At 36.2% G+C, this 22,857-nt stretch overlaps 1 protein-coding gene across 2 annotated transcripts in view; it reads right to left on the minus strand.

Annotated features, from left to right (window-relative positions):
* The window catches only part of USO1 (USO1 vesicle transport factor), a 95,703-nt gene that overhangs the window by 1,274 nt on the left and 71,572 nt on the right, over nucleotides 1-22,857 (minus strand). The window contains exons 11-24 of one of the 2 annotated variants that reach the window (XM_086704833.1): nucleotides 22,738-22,826; nucleotides 22,185-22,339; nucleotides 21,568-21,779; nucleotides 20,009-20,029; nucleotides 13,660-13,770; nucleotides 13,221-13,339; nucleotides 12,695-12,876; nucleotides 12,294-12,415; nucleotides 9,517-9,655; nucleotides 8,161-8,324; nucleotides 7,148-7,237; nucleotides 3,817-3,915; nucleotides 1,695-1,802; nucleotides 511-726 (exon numbers count right to left, since the gene is read on the minus strand). In XM_086704833.1, the coding sequence (XP_086560959.1) occupies nucleotides 511-726; nucleotides 1,695-1,802; nucleotides 3,817-3,915; nucleotides 7,148-7,237; nucleotides 8,161-8,324; nucleotides 9,517-9,655; nucleotides 12,294-12,415; nucleotides 12,695-12,876; nucleotides 13,221-13,339; nucleotides 13,660-13,770; nucleotides 20,009-20,029; nucleotides 21,568-21,779; nucleotides 22,185-22,339; nucleotides 22,738-22,826 (1,827 nt within the window). The remainder of the gene's footprint in view (nucleotides 1-510; nucleotides 727-1,694; nucleotides 1,803-3,816; nucleotides 3,916-7,147; nucleotides 7,238-8,160; nucleotides 8,325-9,516; nucleotides 9,656-12,293; nucleotides 12,416-12,694; nucleotides 12,877-13,220; nucleotides 13,340-13,659; nucleotides 13,771-20,008; nucleotides 20,030-21,567; nucleotides 21,780-22,184; nucleotides 22,340-22,737; nucleotides 22,827-22,857) is intronic. The other variant, XM_025921514.2, reaches the window with a different exon arrangement.

Raw genomic sequence — 22,857 nt, forward strand, 5'->3', positions numbered from 1 at the left:
CATCTGGATAATGAGAGTCTTATGACCACAGGACCAAATCAATTCATTACTAGGCTCAAAGCCCAAAAGAGAGCCAGTTAACAAATACTGGAAACTGTGCCTGTATGGTTTACATCAATTCACTGAACACCAGGAAAGCAATGCAGTTGATACCTCATTCATGTACCTACATATTTACGCCTGTAATAATGGATATCTAGGCACAACACTTCCATGCTACAGTACAATTTTTAAAAATATATTATGGGGCACCTAGGTGGCACAGTCAGTTAAGCATCTGACTATTGATTTCGGCTCAGGTCATGATCTCACAGTTTGTGAGTTCAAGCCTTGCATCAGGCTCTGTGCTGATAGTGCGGAGTCTGCTTGGGGATTCTGTCTCTCCTCTCTGCCCTTCCCCTGCTTGTACATGGTCTCTCTCTCTCTCTCAGAATAAATAAACTTAAAAAAATACATACATATATACATATGTATGTACAGATATAATTTTTGGAAAGATTTCAATCTTACCGGGTGACCAAGTTCCTTGAGTTTATTCTTTAATGAAAATATTTTCTGATCCTGATCAGCCAACAGCACCAACAGATCATCTTGCTCTTTTTTAGAATCTGTAACATCCACCTCAAGTTTGTTTTTCTCATTTTGTAAAATGGCAATGGTGCTGTTAGATGCATCCAGCTGCTCTTTAATAGCAGCTCTTTCCTCAGACAAAGCTTTAATTTCATTCTGGGAAAAGAAAGGTGAAAATCAACTGATCTAAAATTAGAATTCATTCTCACAGGATTTTTAACAAATAGGCTCATTCTTTTTCTTTTTTTAGGTTCACTCTTTCTGTGATGATCTGAGGAGTTTGGCGGTGGAGATTTTAGGAATAGAACACACACACACACACACACACTCATCCAGTAACAAGAGAATTTATGTTAGGCTATATACATCAAAGATGGTTATTATGAAAAGATACAGTTTAATATCCAAAAACTAGTTTTAATGAGCTATTTTTCAAAAATCCTAAGAGATAATACCATTTCAGATAATTGTAAGAATAAAGACACAAAACATTTTACAGCAGAGGCCTGATCAGCATCAGAAATTAGAACTCAGGTTAAAATTTTTTTTAGCCCAACTTCATGCATACAATCTACAGCTTAAAGATAAATTTGATCACTATCCAAAAGGCACAATCACACATTACCTTCCCTTTTGCATTTTTTTATATGAATAAAAAATTCCTTTTAGTTTTATTATTTCTACCTCATTCCTCTCTTTATGTTATTTATTCTGATTTCTCTGTCACACTAAATAGGCTGGCAGGATTTAATGTGCCCGTGTCCTTAGCTTGAAGGGAAGCCCACATGTGGCTTGGGTTTTAGCCCAAGCTGTGCTCTTTATTTCTTATTGTGATTAGACATTGACAAGAAAACTAAACTTTAAATGATTTCCACTTTCAAAGTACATCATATACAGTCTTACTTTATATATATGATGTCATCATTTGAAATGGCATTTAAAAAGGCTTCACTTGTGCCATCTTTACTCATCCAAACAGCAATGGCCATGCTGTGAGATAAAATTATACCCCATTAGCTTTCCTCATAAATCGAAGAATTGGGGACGTTAAATGAAATACAATCAAATTTCCTGGAGTCATTTCCTAGAATACGCAACAAATAAGAATTTCACCAAAAACCAACCTTTAATTCTTTCGTTTCCTGTAATAATGCTGATAGTCTTCCTTCCACGTCCGTCGTCTTTGCAGCTGCTACAGCTTCACTCTCTCCTGGTACAGGGGCTGGTTTTGCCTGAAAGTAGAAATTGGCGGGGGGTGGGGGAGGGGGAAGTTCCTTTAAAGTTACAGGCAACAGGCAATTCCAAAGGTTATTAATTTTCTCACTATTTTGAAACTATGCCCAATAGCAGAAATACAAATCCTGTACTGCAGAACTGTAGAATTCCTTATGTATACTGACACGCACTGAAGCACTCTCCCCGGAAAGACCAGCAGTCCCTACAGCAGAGCAGGAGGCTGGGTCAGGATCAGGTGTAGCACTGGACCTCCATGGAGCATGAGGAGAGCTGGGTTAAGCAGCCTCAAGGTCAGACTATAGCTATAACATAGCATTTAATAGGCAGAGAAAAATTTTCAAAGCCCTTTCCTCAGGAAATTTCTAGAAGTTAAGTCCACATTATCTTCTCAGAGAGACAGGTGAGGAAAGAGAGCTAAATGACATAAATTGGTAAAATGCTAAGATTTTCTTAAGTGCTAATACAAAATATTCTTAAATCATAGTGTTTTTTTTTTAGTGTTTATTTATTTATTTTTGAGAGGTGGAGCAGGGGTCGGGGCAGACAGAGAATCCCAAGCAGGCTCTGTGCTGTCGGTGCAAAGCCTGACACGGGGCTCTCACCCACGAACCATGAGATCATGACTCATGACCTGAGCCTAAATCAAGAGTTGGATGCTTAACCAACTGAGCCACCCAGGCGCCCCATTAAATGATAGTTTTCTAATCTTTCGCCACCTTTTTTTTTTTTTTTTCTTTTAAAGTACTGGGAAGGAGGGTGCTGATGTAACGAATACCTGAAAAATGTGGAAGGGTCTTCAGAACTGGTAGCAGCTAGAAGAGTTTTGAGATACATGTCAGACAAAGCCTAAACTGCCCCAAAGAGACTGTCACTAGAAATATGGACATTAAGGGCAATTCTGGTGAGGGCTCAGAAAGAAAGGGGAACTAGAGAGAAAGCTTCTATGGCCTTGGAGAAAACATCACTGTGAATAGAATATTGGTAGAAATACGGATGGAAAGGTTGTTTGCCTGAGATGGAAATGAAGAACATGTTACTGGAAAGTAGAAGAAAGAGATCCTTGTTATAAAGTCGCAAAGAAACTGGCTGAATTATGTTTTAGTGCTTTGTAGACAGTAGAATTTGTAAGTGATGAACTTGGATATTTCATGGAGATTTCTAAGCAAAGTGTTAAAGAAAGGCATGGCCTGGTTTCTCCTTGCTGCTTACAGTAAAATGTGACAGGAGATACATTTTTTTTTTAATCTTAGAGAATATGCAAGCAGGGGAGAGGGGCAGTGGGGCGGGGCGGGGGGGGGGGGTGGAGAGGGAGAGAGAGAGAGAGAGAGAGAGAGAACGAGCCTGACATGGGGCTCGATCCCACAACTCTGGGATCATGGTTTGAGCCAAAATCAAGAGTCAATTGACTAAGCCACCCAGGCTCCCCGAGAGAGAGATACATTTCAGAAGGAACTGTTAAGCAAAAGGGATCAGAACATGAAGATTTAGAAAATAGCCTATCCCTATTGCAATAAATGACAAAGTGTGTTGTGCTGAAATATCAAGGATGTGGCTGGACTCCCATTTGTAAAGAAGTTACTTTCGTGACTCATGGACCCAATCAACCATTTGAGCAGAAGCTGAAATAGAGATACGATTATCTAGGAAGGATCCGGAGGGCCTTCTTATCCAATGGCTTGGATCCCTGTGTATTGCATGGGGTTTTTAAGAATTTTATACCAGCAGAAAACCTGTCAGCTTGGACTGAAGGGGACACAGATGGGATAAAATATAAAATACCAGCAAAATGAACCATCAAATAATGGATTATACTGATCTGGTGAGTCTGACTCTAATATGGCTGTCACCATGGCCAAGAAGCCTATGTGACCAGAACTCTGGCTAGTAAGCAACCTAAAAGGGAAGGTGCAGTCTGACACATTTGCTTCTTTTACATAGTGGCTGAGAAATAACATCCTAACCTTGTGTTAACTATTTTTCAGGGAAAAAAAAAAGTAATAATTAACTCACAAATGTTTCTGTTTTCTGTAACAGCTCCTGCTTTTCTGTCTGCAGTTTGGTGATCTCCACAGATTGTGAGTTTAACTGAGACTTTAATGTTGCCAGTTCCTAAGAGACAAAAATAGTTGAGTTGTAACATTAAATAGCATTAATTGCATCAAGGAAATATCTAGTTACAGGAAGAAATTTAAAATTATTTCCTTTCTTGACCTTTCTAAAATCACAACTTCCAAGTTTGAAAATCTAATTCTAAAAAACCATTCTTGAACTTTGGCGTCAAGCTAGAGAATTAAGCAAGTTTGTGATACATATTCACCTCTGACTTCTCCTGAGAGTCCATGTAAAAAAATCACAAAGTAGGGGATGAAGGGAAAGAGGAAGGAAGGGAGGGAGGAAGGAAGGATGGATAAAAGGAAGAGAGAGAGGGAGGGAGAAACGCACAAGGTGAAAGAGAATGAAAGAAAAAAGAGCAATAAAATTGAGGAATTTCAGTAAACAAATGACAGTGGTAACTGACGCAGCACACCTGAGAAAGACAACTTAACTGACACTTGAGAAAGCCCAGCTGCTACCTGATTTACAAGGCACAACTGTTAAAGGCTTGGGAACTGGTACCATCAGATATCTCTGGAAGTGTGGGTAAAAATGGGGTCAAAACCAGCAGGGCTGGTTGAGGCGTGCCTGGGTGGCTCACTTTGGTTGAGTGTCCAACTTTGGCTCAGGTCGTGACATAGAGGTTCTCGAGTTCGAGCCCCAATCGGGTTCTGTGCTGACAGCTTGGAGCCTGAAGCCTGCTTCAGATTCAGTGTCTCCCTCTCTCTCTGCCCCTCCCCTGTGCTCTCTCTCTCTCAAAAAATGAATGGACATTAAAAACAAACAAAACAAAAAACAAAAAACCAAACAGCGGGACTGGTTCAAAGTCTGCTTAGGAAGACCACCAGATCCCTGTCTCAATCTCATGTATCAAGCAACTGTTCTTCTATTGGCCAAAGACTAGGGGTTTATTATTTGCAAAGGGAAAATAGGATATTTTTAGACTCCGGACCACAAAAGATAGATGAAAGAAGTCAGTACTGTAGTGAAAAGGAGGGAATTAATTCAAAGTTTACATGTCATTAATAATGAAATTCCCAACTTTCTTGCCCTCTCCCCACCAGAAATGCACAGGGAAAGAAAGGCGATTATAACCATGGTTCTCAAAGAAGGGAATCCCCCTCACAATATTTGGCAACATCTGTAGACGTTGGGTAAGTGGTGGGATGCGGTCATGTAAAAAGCTAATTTATTCTCTTAAACCTTTCTATCATGTACATATGTGGCTTTCCTTGGATTTTTTTTTTTCAGTTAAATAAATGAGTTACATAGACACTAAGATTATGGACAATTTTGGTTTTCTTTTCATACAGTATTTTACTATGTAAGAAACAAAACTGTCAAAAAAAGAAACAAAACTGTAATTTAAAATATATCTTTTAAAAATATGTATCCTTTTTAACAATGTAAAATTGAAAAAGAAAATAAATTGCAGAAAGGGGGTGCCTGGGTGGCTCAGTCGGTTAAGTGTCCAACTCTTGATTTTGGCTCAGGTCATGGTCTCATGGTTCGTGAAATTGAACCCCAACTCAGGCTCTGTGCCAACAACACACAGAAATATCTAGCTAAAGTTTCACTGGGAAACACAAAGAGTAAAAATTTTTACTTGGGATTTATAAACTAAGATCATTTATTAATAACTAATTCCCTTTAATTTTAATATAGCTCTAGTGTAGGTAGACTTAATAAAACCCAAACAGTATATTAATTTTCCTCACAAAAATAAAACACTGTGGACAAATATTGTAAATCCTTAATGACAAATTATTATTATTATTATTTTTAAAGCCTGACTGTAGAATCTACTCTGGGGTACATGGATATTATCAAAATATGACACAGTTTCTCTGTGTACGGTCACTCCTCTCTTGGATCAGCCATGTCAGTGGGCTAGGACCAGATGACTAGTAGAGGAGAAGGAAGTGAATTTAGGTTGTCTGGGCCGTTGACTTCTTCCTTTAGAATTACTTTTTGTTTTTTAAAAGAAACAAAAGAAACATACATTCTTTTTATAAGAAAGGAAGGAAGAAGGGTAGGATAGAATAAAAAAGAGGAAAGAAAGAAAAATTTAAAAGGAAAAAACTCAACTTGTTTAGGGATAGTATACTAAGGAGCAATCTGATACTTTTCTAGACTTTTCTTCCAATATTTAATTCTATACATAAGTAATTCCTTTCTCCCTTTTCTAGTTCTTATTAAACAAATATATTTAATATTCTATATTCTATTAATAAAGTTAGATCTGCATACCTACTTTCATTTTTTTTTTTTAAGTTTATTTATTTTGAGAGAGAGAGTGTGTGTGCACAAGTAGGGGAGGGGCAGAGAAAGAGGGAGAGAGAGAATCCCTAGCAGGCTCCTGGCTGGAGCCCAAAAAGAGGCTCGATCTCATGAACCATGAGATCAGGACCTAAGCCTAAATCAAGAATTAGATGCTTAACCAACTGAGCCACCCAGGCGCCCCTATACTAGAATTATAAATATTACGATAACCAAGTAGGAAAAAGTTTAATTTGCTTTTCTAGATATTATAAATTACTCTAGCAGAAAATTTTTGTTTTTCTTTTTTTAGCTAGTCATCTGAGATATACACAAGTTTATTCCCTTTCCAACTCTAAAAACCAACATTTTTCTGGAGAAAATGGTCTAAACACTGAACACATTCAAGTATGCAATTGTCATGGTCAATAGTAAATGAAAATTGGGCATAAGATTTTATATCTTCATATTTGCAGCTTATAAATACACTTAAATTTTCCTTAATTGTTAGGTCACTGATAATCTACAAATAACCAGGGTGAGATATTCAGATCTGTTAAAAAGAACACAATTAAAAAATAAAAACACTTAACAAAAAGCAAAATACCATTACCATACAATGTTTTTTACGTTTATTTATTTATTTTGAGACAGAAAGAGCTGGGGAGGGGCAGAGAGAGAGGGAGACAGAGAATCCTAAGCAGGCTCCATGCTATCAGCGCAGAGCCTGACACGGAGCTTGATCTCATGATCTCACGAACTGTGAGAAATCAAGCTGAAATCAAGACTTAGATGCTTGACTGAGCCACCCAGGTGCCCCCAATTACCATATAATTTAAAAAGCTCTTGGACTTTCAAATAACTATCTTCACTATCAAATTTTGCTTACATTAGCAAAAGTAGTTCTAGATTAGTGAAACTACAGAGCTGTTACTCTATTATAATTAAAACAACACAAAATAGAACTTGGATCAAGCCAGAAAATTACCTGTTTTAATTCTGCAATTTGTTCAGAATCTTGAGCAGAAGCTGTTGCTGAAGACTGTTCATTTGTGCCAGGTGATGCTTGGGAAGATTTCTACAAATACCATAGAAATAAACTATGAAATAAATTTAGTCTAAAGAGATAGGAAACAAAACAGAACTATACACGTATAAGCTATGCCTTACAGAGGCTTACCAAAAATTTCACATCAACATTTTAGTTTTTATATCCAAGATAAAATTTCAACATAGCACACGCTGTCTACAATAGCTAATAAATTTATACTTATACCAAGTAATTATTAAATCTAAGCATTAACCTGAAGTTATATGGAGAAAGAGCATAAACACAAGTATTTATTAAGTGACTTCCATGTATTAAAAGAGCTTTATACACAGCTCATTTATTTTTTTTTTTTTTAATTTTTTTTTTTTTCAACGTTTATTTATTTTTGGGACAGAGAGAGACAGAGCATGAACGGGGGAGGGGCAGAGAGAGAGGGAGACACAGAATCGGAAACAGGCTCCAGGCTCCGAGCCATCAGCCCAGAGCCTGACGCGGGGCTCGAACTCACGGACCGCGAGATCGTGACCTGGCCGAAGTCGGACGCTTAACCGACTGCGCCACCCAGGCGCCCCCACAGTAGCTCATTTAATTCTCTCAACACCAAAACAGATATGACCACTACCAATTTACAGATCAGTAAAAAAGTTTAAAGAGGTTAACTAAGTTGCTTAAATTCAATGAGCTGGGGAGTGCTGAAGCTTTAGACAGTTTGACACCAAAGCTCATAATCTAATTTTTTAAACGTAAACTCTATGCTGAATGTGGGGCTCAAACTCATGGCTCTGAGAGCATGTTCTACCAACTGAGCCAGCCAGGAACCACCCCCGCCCCCCAAGCTCATATTCTAAAGCCTTATGATGATATTTTGGCTTAAAGGATCCAGATAAATAAACAAACAGGATAATGAGAATTGCTCTTGACCTCTTAAAATTTTTTTAACATTTACTCACCAAATTTTCAATCAGAGAGTCCTTTTCAGCCAGCTGGCTTTGTAAAAGCTCCTGATTACTTTTTAATTCTTTTATCTCTTCTCGTAACCTCCCAACTTCTTCTGGCTGAATGCCATTCATCTGAGTCGCGTCACTGTAAGAACCTTGATGCGGATTATCTTTTCCTATTAAAACAGGAATAAAGTTTGAAAAGCCAGCATGAAACTTAGGTTTTTCATTTCTTGAATGAGAAGACTTAAATATAAAAATATAAAATTTCCTTAATTCAATTACTTTGGTGGCACTTTTGTAATAAGCACATTTCATTTTTGCAGAACAGTGTACTGATAAAAATAGTGAAGTGATGATATTTTCAGGTTTCTGGGGAGAAACACAGCATAGTCTTATTAAGACTAAACTGCATGGTTTGGTGATCTACAATTAAGAATTACAGTAGTTTCAATTCCAATTTGGTCAATTAATATAAGAAAACAAAATCCCTTTTAAAATCTTCACAAAGGAATAGTATTCTATGTGGACTACAATAACTGACAGATTATTGTTATAAATAAAGGAAGTAAGAGGTAATTTTTTCTGAAAATTTTAGTCACCTTCATATAAATAAAACAAACTGTATTTCTAATGTTTATTTATTTTTGAGACAGAGAGAGACAGAGCATGAATGGGGGAGGGTCAGAGAGAGGGAGACACAGAATCTGAAACAGGCTCCAGGCTCTGAGCTGGTAGCACAGAGCCCGACGTGGGGCTCGAACTCACGGACCGTGAGATCATGACCTGGGCCGAAGTCGGATGCTTAACTGACTGAGCCACCCAGGCGCCCCCAAACTGTATTTCTAAATAGCTAGCATTCCAATCATAGGCACTACAGGATGATGCTATTTATAAGTATTTGACTTACCTGTGCCAGGCACTGAACTAGAATTCTATATATTAAAATTCATTTGATTCTCAGATGACACAGATGCTATTATCAGTTCCATTGTGCAGATGAGGAAACAGAAAGATTAGAGCAGTCATGCTCAGTTGGCTATACATCAGAATCACCCAGAAGCTTGTAATAATTATTAATGCTTGGCTCCAACCCAACCCAACCCAATCAAACATTTGAGTGGGGTCTCAGTATTGGTGGTATTAAAAAAAGAAAAAAAATATCTCAGGATAGTCTAACGTGCAGCCAAGGCTGAGAATCAACGGAAAAGATACTGAAATAGGTACCAAGAAACCTGTGCTATAAACTCTGATTTACACATTTGTTATAGTGATTAAGGTTAGAGAAAGACTAGTCCGCAAGAATAACCTGTTAGATTCAGTCCAGCTTTTGAGGACACTAGAACAGTTACAACCAGTTATACCTACCTAGCTGTACTTTAAGAAGATTATACTGATCTTTGTGTTGCTGAATCTGAGATACTTGCTGTGTGACTGCTGTCTGGAGCTGTTCATTTTGACATTTTAACGTAGAAATTTGCTGCTTTAATTCCTCAAGCTGCAGATCCTGTAAAACAAAACATAATTTAAGTGTTTAAATTTATACTAATTAGCATTAAGAAGATGAGCAAACTAAAAATCAGAGATCATTCTGGGTCATGATGTTAAGGTACTCAACAATTCCAGAATCACTCAACCATTAATAATACATTAATGTATGCACAAAGGTCAACTAACATGTAGCGGACCATAAAATTTCCAGTAAGGCCCCGTTAATAATAAGCACAATAGCACAGCCTGCAATCTCACTGCAATTACTGGGGTGGGGAATGGTCAATTTTAAAAACTCCATTCTATGGTCCATCAAACCATTTAAGAAATTCATACCAAACTATTTAAGAAACTCAGTATATGTATACATGCATCTATATTACTTTTAACATAAAAGATAATTTCTAGAATAGAACATTTAGAAAACCAAAAAAAAAAAAAGAACTTCCAACTCTCACCACCCTAACATAACTAGTTGGATATGATCTGTTTCTTTATTTTCTTCTAATTTTTTTCCAATCCAAGTGTTTTAAACTTGTCACACTCAGCCGATATGTCATTCTGTAGCTTTTACTTACTATTCAATTATAAGTTCCCCATATTACTAGTTTTTTGCAATCATAACTTTTAATGTTTACTCAATATCAGTAGATGCAATTTATATTCAAAAGCAACACCGAGGATGCTTTCCATTTTTCTAGATAATAATTATCATTACAATAAATATCATAGTCATATTTTCATTTCCCTGTATTCTGAAGAATTTCCTTAGGATGGATTCTCAAATGTCATTCAGTTTATATAAATATTTTATAGCTCTTAATGCTTATTGCCTAATTTTCAAATGGCATTTTAAATGATGAGAATATTTAAAATTAACATTTCTAAAGCACAGTCATTATAGTAATTGTGTCAAATCACTCTTTTCTTCTTCCAAATTAACCATATTTATCAGCCCCAAGTGTAGGCTGTAACATCACATTCCAAGTATTTATTTTCCATTGCTCTAAAGATATTACATCTTACCATCTGGAAGTGACTCCATATTTGTACTAAAATATAGATGAGAAACCCTAATAACCATGGGTGGGTTAATGATTTAAGTTTGAATCATCCAAAGAAGATTCTAATTTACTGATTGCTTATAAACTGAAAAGCTCAGACTGAATGCTAAATATACCACTATATTTTTATTCTTTCTCAGAATTCCAATCTCAACAATATAGACTGTGGGGAAGAACACACAGCGGTTCTCGTTTAGAGGGCTCTACCCAAGCTTGCACTTGCCACACGGGCCTCAAACTGTGTACAATCAGCAGGGGGTGGAGGGCAGTGCAGGGCAGAGGGCGCAACCTGCTTCACTGGGCTGTCACCAGTATATTGTTTCTAAATGACACTGGCATTTTAATAACATCAGTACTGTCATCTTCCAGGTAATACTGCAGCACTGTTTAGGATTCCAATCAAGGTATATACCATGATGAGGAATTAAATTAGAGAAAGAAACAAGAAATACACTCTGAAGAAATGTAATAGAAAGTTTAAGGTGCTCAAGATAATGCAAGAGTGGAATTCTCTGGTGTTCTGAAGAGAAAATGTCAGCTGATGATTCTGAGAACGCAGTTTTGACTTTCATCATCACTCTCCACTCTCAATCAACTCCTTCTGCTATTCTCAGCATCATCTATTCAGATGTGAAAGACAGAGCTCTAAGGATTGTATCCGACCCTTTATGCTCCCTACACATACATCCAGTCAGTACCAGGTCCTGCTAGTTTCATCTGCTTTGGTCACCACATTTCTCAGATCTGCCCCCTCTACACTACATAGCATGAGTTTTAGGGTCCCAGTAACACACATGTTTTTGAATTCTGTTCCACCAGAATTTTGAATTCTGTTTCCACTCTGTCACTCTCCAGAGTGACCCTGGAGAAGTTTAAATTCTGTAAGTGTTAGATTCCTCATTGATTTTTATATGAAGGTATTAATTATGTTGTAGGGACGACATGAAAATTAAGCAAAACAGTGTTTAAAATGTGCTTTGTGAGCACCCAAAACACAATAAACAAAAAACAGCAGGCATTATCATCACTGGCACCATCAATGCCCCAATATCCTCCCCAATGCCTGCCATACCACCTCCCTCCCTCCAACTTTGCCTTTCAAGTTTCTACTTGGTGCAGCCACCAAGTGTCCCAAGTACATATAATAACACGTCCTGCCCCTCTCCCCTATTTCTCCTTTTGCCCAGCTTATTCCTAGTTATGCTTTTAGGACTCATGTTCTGTTTTCTCCAAGGCCCTGCTCTCACCTAGCTAAATGAGGTGCCTCTCAGTGCTGCCACATACCTTCAATTATCTGTATCACTAGACTTAATACGTTTATGTGTGTCACAAAAACCTATTTATAGTTTTCTCTCCCCATGAGACTGTGATAGGGGAACGTGCCTGATTCATGCCTTCATCCACAACATCCTGCACAATCTTAACATGAGCTCTCAGTTTGTTGAATACTCAGGTAGTTCTAGATTATTTAGGAAAATAATGAGCTCTACTTTCTGTACCTTCTTGTATATCAAATGCCAGGAAAAACTCTTCCTCAAAGTAGAAAAGTATCAGTGCCCTAGAAAGTGTTTACAATCTGTCAATACATACTTGCTCTCGAATCATGTTTTTGTAGTGAGTCACAATACTGTCATGCTGTTCTAATGTTTTTTTCACTTCTTCTTCTTTTTTATCCTCTTCACTGGACTTATAAATAGCCTTAGTTATCACACCTATAAAAGAAAGCTTATTAAAAAAATATTTTAAAAATTTAAAATGTTATTTTATTAAGACTTAATCAGTAAAAACATATGGCCTAAATGCATGACAGAAAAGATATAGTCTTTCCAATCTTGCTGAATGCCAAAAGTCCTTCAATGAACTATAGACCAAGAGCTCGGAAGAAGCCCCTACTTTTAGGCTTACCATGTAATCTACATGTGTCCAGAATATATGTATACAAAATAATCATAGGCACTTTCTAATGAAAATCAATATAAACTTTGTCTCACCTTCAAGTTCTTTTACCAGCTTCGTAAACTCATGATCAAATATCATGTATTCTGGACTGGGGAAGTTTGGCTGCGGTTTCTGAGATGCTCTGGAATACAACTCATGTTTGCTAATAAATCCTAGTTTCTCTATGAAGTTTTCTTTGCCAATCCTCTTCTCTATTAGTTGTTTTAGTTTCTCTCTACAGAAACAAGGACATTGAGATGCTTTTAAAAAAAGTCATAACAAGGGGCACCTGAGTGGCTCAGTCGGTATAGCATCCGACTCTTGATTTCAGCTCAGGTCATGATCTCACGGTTTATGAGACTGAGCCCCATGTGGCTCGGGATTCTCTCTCTGCCTCTCCCTTGCACACCTGTGCACACACACACACTCTCTCTCTCAAAATATATAAATAAACATTTTTTAAAAAGTCATAACAAAACACAAAAGCTTGGTCTACATTATGTTTCGGCAGACAAAAATGTATCATTATCACTTGATGCATTAGCAGTCATTTTCCCCTAGCATCTTCCCCCCACTTACTTCATGTAGCTCTCAAGTGAGTTATCATTGAAGTAAATCGAAATGCCCAACAGAAGGGCACATAAGCCTTGTACCAACTGCTCTTCCTCGCCAAGATTTTCTGCAATTTGTCCCGTAAGCTGAAATTTTTGTTAAGGAAACTAATGGTTCATAATATCTAGCGTGTTTTATTTTACAGTTTGAATTTGACATACATTTCATGTAAGAATTTCTACAAAAATTCTATGTATAGTCTAGGCAAGCACAAAACAAACAATGGTACACAGACACACACACACACACAGACACACAGCGTAAGCAAGCATCATTACCACCATAACAGTTTGAAAAGCTGCAACACAGCTGAAGAGAATTCAAATATTTAGAACACAGAGCTACCTCTAATGCAGAGGAAGAAATAAGCATACTTACATGTATCTTACTAAAATATAAAGGATACAAATGGAACATTGGCTGAATTGTGAAGAAAATGCGTTACAGCAATGGGGCAGTTGCTTAACCAGGTACAAAGCAACATTAGTAACCCAACTCTTGTCTGTATTTTGCTTCCCTGCAATAGACAAGTTGGCAGAAATCTCATTTACTTCTTTTAAACTTAATGTTGCCCTAAGACCCCCTCCACTTGCATTAAAAGATCTTTAACATCTTATAAAAGATGTATTAGGAATCTAGACATAAAAAACTGAACAAGAGAATTCATTCTTTTGTCCTTTATGGGTCATATTTCCCAAAATGAACAGAAGGCAGAAATTAGAATTGATTCAGGTTCATAAACATATACCAGGTTATCCAAAATACTATCAGTGGAAAAATCGGGTCTGCTAAGGAAGATGCATGATGTGAATGTTTGAAAAAATTTATCAGTCTGAAACACTTTATAATAACATAAACTTGCTAGGCAAATTTATTCTGTTCCAATTAGATTTAGAAACAAGTTTCTGATGAGAGGACAATTTCTACCTTCTTCAAAAATATTAGGAAAAATAAAAAGAAATCATCTCCTGAATTATTTAGTCAAATTCCATTAGAATAATAAACCATGTTGCAAACTCACTGACAACATGTCAAATAATGAGAATCACAAACATAATGAAGAAGAAAAAGATTTATTTAAATTAGCTAACTGCCCCAAACCACTAATTATACTGCTGCCAACTATAGTTAGACAATATTGAAAACTAGCACATCCATCAAAATTACAGTTTCCTAAATTTTTATACAATACATTTGTATCTCCTATGTGGGACAGTCTCTTAGCTTATAATGTTGCCACTGCCCATATTACATTATATAACCTATAATTTTGTTTAAGAAAACAAAACTTGTTTGAAACAAGTGGAAATTAGCACAGTAATGCATTACTTTGAGATAGTCTCAGAAAATATCCAAAATACAATTATTCAAAGCTAGGCAAAGAATAGATTTAAAGTAACCATCATTATGTTTTGAAAAACCATTCAGACTATTCCAGTTTCATGAACCTTGATGTCAATACCCTGGCCTTTTTATAATCTATTTTCAAGTATATTTAATATTTAATTACACAAATTCAAAATAGACTTCTTCAAAGTGATTTGCCACCAAAGAAGCATTAATTAGCATGAATCTGGCTTTTACATGATGCATTATTCTTACGCTTTCCTTGCTCTATGTCATTACCATGCCCATGATGTATCTTCATGTTACCCAAGTAAATTTAAAAGTTAAAAAATATATAGTTATTCTCAATCGACTATGTGCCACAGAGAACTTTAATCACTCAAGTAAATACATGAAAATACTTCACTGACTGCCCCTAAGTATATATAAAACATTTATTATTATTTGGAATACCATTTGCACGTACCAAATATACCTACGTTGTATGTATAAGGGCATCCTATCAAATCACTGGCTCATATATGAATAAGCAAAAATGGAACTAGATTCAAATGTGGCTCTTCTAAACGTATATACCTTTTGGGGTCTAACTGAAGCATAAGAACAGCAAAGTTAAATAAAACTAGTTAGAATCAGATGGAACATCCCACTTAAATTATGGCAACAAAAGAAGATAAAGTATTCAGGAATGAGCCTAACCAAAACTACAAAACCTAAAGGAGGAAAATTTAAAAACACTTCTAAAGAGCACAAAAGTAGATCTAAATCAATAGAAAGACACCATGTCTTTAGACAGAAAAACTCAAGATCATAAAGACACGAACGCTATTTAAAATTTATTACATTAATGTAATCCAAACAAAAATACCAAAAGGTTTTTCTCTCCACAGAACTAAAAAAATCTGGTTCTCAAGTTCATATGGAGAAATAAACAAGCAAGAATGACTAGAGACCCTGTAAATTAAAAAAAAAAAAAAAAAAAAATGAAAAAGAGCAACAAGGAGATACTAGGTCATAAACAGACAGGAATCAAGGGATAGACAGAAGGAAAAGTCCAGAGATGATCCATCTACAAATGGGGATTAGTTTATGAAAAAGATAGCATATAAGCATTAGTGGGATACAGGAGGACTTACAAAATGTTGGGACAACTAGGCAGCTATCTAAAAAAAGATCAAAGGATCTATAACTCATACTGTTCATCAAGAAAAATGGAACAAAGATTTAAATGCAAAAAATGAAACCAGAAACTGTGAGATGAAAATATGGGTAAGTCTGTTAAAATCTTCAAGTGGGGAAGGCCTTTCTAAAAAGTATGATATAAAATGTAGAAGTGATAAAGGTCTCATTAAAAAAATCCAAAACAGGGGCACCTGGGTGGCTCAGTCAGTTAAGCGTCTGGCTTCGGCTCAGGTCATGATCTCACGGTTCATGGGTTCGAGCCCTGCATCAGGCTCTGTGCTGACAGCTCAGAGCCTGGAGCCTGCTTTGGATTCTGTGTCTCCCTCTCTTTCTGCCCCTCCCCCACTCATGCTCTGTCTCCCTCTGTCTCAAAAATAAACATTAAAAAAAATTTTTTAAAAAACCCAAAACAAAACACCAAGTCAAAAGACCAATAACATATCAGGAAAAATGTATTTGTAACTTATCACAGATAAGGGTTGAATTTTTTAATAAAAAATGAGTTCCTATAAAAGTAGAAATTATTTAACCCAATACAAAAATGGGCAGATGATATGAAATATAAGAAATGAGAATTCATGGGAAAACTTTAAGTGGTATATAAATATACAGAAAGCTATTCAACCTTTTAGAATCAGAAATGCAAATTAAAACTCACTAAGATCATATTTTTCACCTTTCAACCGACTGGCAAAAATACAAGTCTGTTAATACACTGTTGGTGAGCCTGTGGGGAATATAGCTCACTGCAATCTTATTTCGCACTTTGCTAGTGGTTCAAAATGGGATTAGGTAGGGAAAAAACAAGGAACAGAACAGTGAATATGCATAAAAAACACCCAAAGACACCAGAAGAAATAAGAGGCAGGGACCCAGGACAGGGGTGAGGCCATGACTTCTTATTGTATACTTTTTATAACATTTGATTTCTAAATCATGTATATACATATATATGTATTTTAAAGTGTATGTATGTGTGTGTACACACACACACACACACACACACTTTTAAAGGACTAAATTTAATTCTAATAGTGGCAGTGTGGTGTCAGTGAAAACATTTGGTTGAGAATTAGAAGAATCAAATCTTCTATTGTCCTACCTTGTGGAAGTTCAACATGCTATGTGGACCCCAATTTCCTCATTTAGTGAACCAAGGCCTTTGGACTAAATAATCTCAAACACAGAAGTTAAAAGGATAGGCTCTGGATACCAGGATTTGTATCTTGGTTCTAAAACTCAACATCCTGAAACTTTATCATTATCCTTCAATAGCAGTAACAATTAATACCCATTTCATAGACTTGTGGAGCGGATTAAATGGGTTAATACACATTAAGAATTTAGAACAGCACATGGTACGCAATAAGTGTTTCATGAGTGCTATAAACTATGAACCATCCCTTCTAGTTATACAATTCTATGCTACCTACTACCGTATTAAAAGTAGAATAATGCCCCAAATTTAAAATAGATGGCACAGGGGCGCCTGGGTGGCTCAGTCAGTTGAGCGTCCGACTGTGGCTCAGGTCATGATCTCACGGTTCGTGGGTTTGAGCCCAGCGTTGGGCTCTGTGCTACCAGCTCGGAGCCTGGAGCCTGCTTAGGATTCCGTGTCTCCCTCTCTCTCTCTCTGCCCCTCCCCTGCTCATATTCTCTCTCTCTCAAAAATAAAGTTTAAAAAAAAATTTTTTTAAATAAAGTAGATGGCACAACAAAGTTTGAACTAGGAAAAGGAAAAAACAGTAAAATTGCTAGGATAGACTTTTTTTTAAACCTCAACGAAATACAGGTGGTCCTTGCTTTTTTGCTAGGTTAATAGAAACCTATGACTATTGGAAACATGCACAGTGAGGACTGTGTAATAATACTTTTCTGTGCAGACTGTATTATTATGATGTTCATCAAACCATGATTTATAATAAAGAAAATGGAAGATAATTAAGTATATAAAAATAAGGAGATGGTTAACTAACCAATGGTATATTTATTTGGTGAAATATTATGCAACCATATAAAGTTATATTTATTTAGTGTTTAAGAACATGGAAGATATCTGTAAGGAAAGAGGCAGCATACTCAATGGAATCTAATGTATGATCACCCCTATGTAAGTAAATAGTATAGAAGAAAAAAGACTGAAATTTAACCAACAGTTACTTTTGGGTAGAAGTCCCACTTTCTACTTTTTTATTTTTCTAAACTTTCCAAAATGAAAAGAAACTAAACTATTAATGAGTGCAAAAATGCTATAGTGTTTGTCCAGTGTACAATCACAAAACGTTAGGAAGATCAACCCAACAAAATCCTGATGAAGCTGCTCTATCATCCAAAAAATAAAATTAGAGATTAGACCTTAAAGGCTATCAAAACATTCTATGTCATTGCACTCTGATCTTCTGATGGATTCTTTAGAAGATAAACACCAAGAATAGCTTAAAAAAAAAAAAAAAAAAAAAAGAAAAGAAAAAAAAAGTCCACACTCCACTTCATAGAATAGTTTCATAAAACTCTTCATTTTGTTTATATGTTTATGTGTGTTTGTGATTGTTTATAGGTTCAAGTCAAGAAAAAGTATGTATCTCTTTAGCACTCCAGAGTGTATGAACCACTGAGATGTGGAGAAACAAATGGATGCTGAAATTGTAATTTCAGAGCATTCTGAGGGTTTAGTTACTAGAAATCACAGATTTTACAGGCTGGAATGGAACCACAAACAAAATAAATGAAGCTGAATTACCTTTAAGATAGACTATTATGTTTTCCTTATTATTTTCTATCTAAATAATTCCTCTTGTTCCTACTTGGTGGATTTCAAGTGTAGTATTTTACACTGTGAATAGAAATATGACAAGCTAACATTTTAAATTTCTACTCTTCAAGTACTGAAATGAAGTTCTAGAGTGTTATGATTAGACTCACTTTCAAGCAGTGGCCTCTGGCAATAGAGATTTAATAAGAAAGGGGCATGATGGAACTTTCTGAGATTACGAATATGTTTTATATCTTGTATTTGGGTGGTGATTACAGAAGTATATTAACCCATCAAAAATCATCAAATTGAACATTTAAAGTCTGTGAATTTTACTGTGTATAAAATTAGTGCGGTAATGCATTACTCTCAGGTGCCTCCAAAAACTCCTTTTTATTTTTTATTTTTTTTTATTTTTTTATTTTTTTAAATTTTTTTTTTTTCAACGTTTATTTATTTTTGGGACAGAGAGAGAGACAGAGCATGAACGGGGGAGGGGCAGAGAGAGAGGGAGACACAGAATCGGAAACAGGCTCCAGGCTCCGAGCCATCAGCCCAGAGCCCGACGCGGGGCTCGAACTCACGGACCGCGAGATCGTGACCTGGCTGAAGTCGGATGCTTAACCGACTGCGCCACCCAGGCGCCCCCAAAAACTCCTTTTTAAATGACTGACATGTATACTTTTAAAATATCTAGTATCAAAGATTCTGGAAGCTAAAACTGCTGAATATATCTGTGTTATTAACATGTATCATATCATACTCATACACAAAGATATAACTCCTAACAGCACCTCGGTTATTACTAGCAATACTGCACAATTGAACATATGAACGTAAATATTAAGGTACACTCCCTTTTTGCCAAAGACTGCACACAAAAAAATCAAAACCAACACAAATCACACTCCCCACACACATCAAAAATTAACCCCCGATGGTAATTGTACCATATGGGTTATATCCAGAATAACCCACAATATTCAATTTAAAAATCTTTCAAATTACAAAATTATACTTACTATTGTACATTTTCAATAATCTAAGTAATAAAAAAGTCATCACATTCTTTCATATACTGACTAAAGACAAACTTCTTAACCCTAAATTTTACTACCTTTGAAATAGTTTCAGGGGGGATAGAGAAGCAAGCTTAGGTGAGGAGACACACAAAACCAACCAAAAAAACCCAAACCAAGCTATTCCAGAAAGTGCAAGCATACCCGGAGGAAGCACAGGTACAGCTTCAGACTTTCATTCCCACAGCTCTTAGTAACACCACTACATGGAGAAAATACCCCACGGAGAAAAATTGGAGAGCCACTTATGATAGAGATAAACTTGCTGACACATGAAAGTGTGAGTAGAATGTAACTTCAAACAAGCGGTTAAAAAAAACCATCAGCAAAACCCAAGACAAAGGAAAGCCTTGCTGTAAGAGGGAAATGCCTAAGCTTAAACAAGCGATACATACCCGTCTGTCGATCTTATCACCCTGTAAATTACACATTAAAAATTATTTATAAATATTACTGCTGTAGAAAAATTTAAATCCAGAAAAATCCCTCACAGATGGTCTCTCTACAAACCCACACCAATAATTTGGGACAGGATAGTTCTAATATTTTATTATATAACATTATGTAATTATCTAATATTTTATTGTAACAGGATAGTTCTAATATTTTATTATGTAATATTTATTATGTAACATATATATTATGTAACATATTTTATTATGTATTTTATTATGTAACATAATATTATGCATATTATTAATATGCATTTTGGAGGAGAAAGGATCATTTTACAGCACTGTGCTGTGAAGGGGAAGACACCACTATCTTGAGAATTTCTCATAATGCATTAATTGTGACTACAATGTTAGAGCGAAGTCTCTGGTGGTGGTGGTCCGTTAACTGCTGTTTGGCTTAAGAAAAGCTATTTTCAACAAACAGCAACATGAGAATGAGAAGTATTAAATATACATGGATATGAATATTTAGGGGTAGTTTTTTCAAATCACTAAGAAATAAATGATAAAGATGAAACAAGCTTTCAATTTAAATAAACAGATTTTAAACAATAAAGAGAATGTCTGATCCCCTTTTCACTAGTTAATTTTTAACCATAATTTATAACTTCCTATGGATGATGGCATTGATGTCTCTTTAAAAGCTCACAATAAAACAATTCAATGAGTGTGTCAAAATTAAAAATTAAGAAGGACACAGCACATTATCACAGGGAGGGAGAGAGGAAAATTCTAGGGGACAGCACAATTTTAGACTTAAGTATATTTTTACTCTAAGTGACTCTGAATGTTAATGACTATAGTTCTGCTAAACAGTGAACCTGAACTGTTCAACAGCAACAGAAGTCCATGTGGACAAATCATCCAACTGTAAGTGACCTTCATAAAGACCTTATCATCCACACTTCAGTGAAGCTTTGTTGTTCTCATTAGGTGTCTAGAGGAATGCAAACAGTTACATTTTTCTCTATATTAGTAGATAAATTATATGCCTTGGGGTTTTGAGGGTTGGAGAGCTCTCAAACATCAAGGAGTACAATGTTTAGTAAGCGATGGACTGGTATTGTTTTCTGAAAGGAAAATCAACTGGTCTGGGAAGAGAAAGAGGGAGGTACATAGCTATGAACCACTTTATTCTATTCTCTCTCATAAACAGACCCAAATTCGGCTACTGAGCAGAAAGAGAAAAGGACATGCAAGAACACTGGATGATAGAAAAAGGAAACAGAAAGAGAAACAAAACACCTTTCTGTCCAGAAGATGTGTTTCATGAGGCAGATTTTACTATTTGGCAAAACCATTCTTGTAAGAGTATGTATTTCTTTCTCTCCACACACTGTTTCAGGTTACAATGAGTTAATGAGCAGGTAAGTCCATGCCTCTTTCCTTTTTCATCTGCATCTACGAAGGATACCCTTAAATCTTTGTATCACTGACACAAAAACGTATAGCTGAGATTTTTTCCCCCTTAGAGCAGTTCCACTCGCCAGCCACGTTACCTGTGAAAGGATGTTGGTGCACTGTTGCAATAAAGAAACTGGAGGGTTGCCGATACTTGTAGCAAGTTGAACCCTGAGCAACTGTTCTTTCTGGGTAGCATTTTCTTGCAAAGCATGGGCAAGGGCCACAGCAGCACACCAGTTTGAAAGTGAATCAGTAGAAAATAAACCTCCGCATAATAACTGACCAGCTGAGACTGAATTACCTGTTGCTACAAAGATGGCAGGCAGATGATGATAAAAAATTAATTGTTGTTTTACACACACACACAAAAATAGTATGAAATACGATTTTAAAATCTGTTAATTAGGGGTATTAAGTTACATTTTTAAAAGTCTGCTTTTCAAGACAAAAATGAAAGATGACAAAATGACCCTGGAAGAAGAGTAGCAGAACAAAGAAATAATTACATTTCAGGCATCAAATCGATGAGATAATATTCCAGAAAATTACTGTCTTAGTTAAAAACTGCATTTCTAAAGCAAATCCAAGGAAATGCCATATTTTAAACATTCCACTACATCCAGGGTCTTTTATCATTTACAATATACCTTATCATTAAAAGCTTGAAAGACTACGTACTTCTCAGAACAGAAATTAGAACTAAATTATTTACCATCAATAGTGGAAGGTAGAAGCGTTGACACAATTTCTCCTTGTCCTTTTTGGTTTTTATATAAGAAACATTGGAAACAGTAGAGAACGGCACAGCGCAATACAAACGGCTGCCTTTCGTTAACCATGGACATGAGAAGTACCACGATTGCCGGTCTGTTGCATTTAGAAAGAAAAGAGCAAAAGAAAAATTGCAACCCAAGGACACAGATCAGTAACTAGTCGTTTCTGCTGACTGAAACACCATAAGCAGAACACCAGCGAGGTAAGTATTCTACCTCCAATGCACAGGACAGACAACTGCCGCTCGGACAAGCAAGCAATCGGGTCTGCGTAAGGCACGGAGGAAGTGTGAGGGTGATAGCTGAGCCCAAATACCGAAGCTCCAAGGACCACAGACTCTTTTAAAACACCAACATGTTTATCTTGTCAGATAATTTCTAGTTTCAAAACATATGGATGAACTTCTTAAAAGATGTGTATATGAGATATACTAAAAACCCAAAGTAAATTCTGACTTCCTCAGAGAAATAGCAGTATTTCCCTTTTCCTACCTTGGTGGGTTTGAAGGTGCATTTACAGAAGCAAAGTAGTCTTGGTTTACTTGGTAGCCTCGAATAACTTCTGACACAGTATTAATGGTCTATTTAGGGGGAAAAATAAAAATTGAGAGA

Source organism: Puma concolor, chromosome B1 (genome assembly GCF_028749965.1).
Source record: "Puma concolor isolate L17-30 chromosome B1, mPumCon1.1.hap2, whole genome shotgun sequence".
Taxonomy (NCBI): domain Eukaryota; kingdom Metazoa; phylum Chordata; class Mammalia; order Carnivora; family Felidae; genus Puma; species Puma concolor.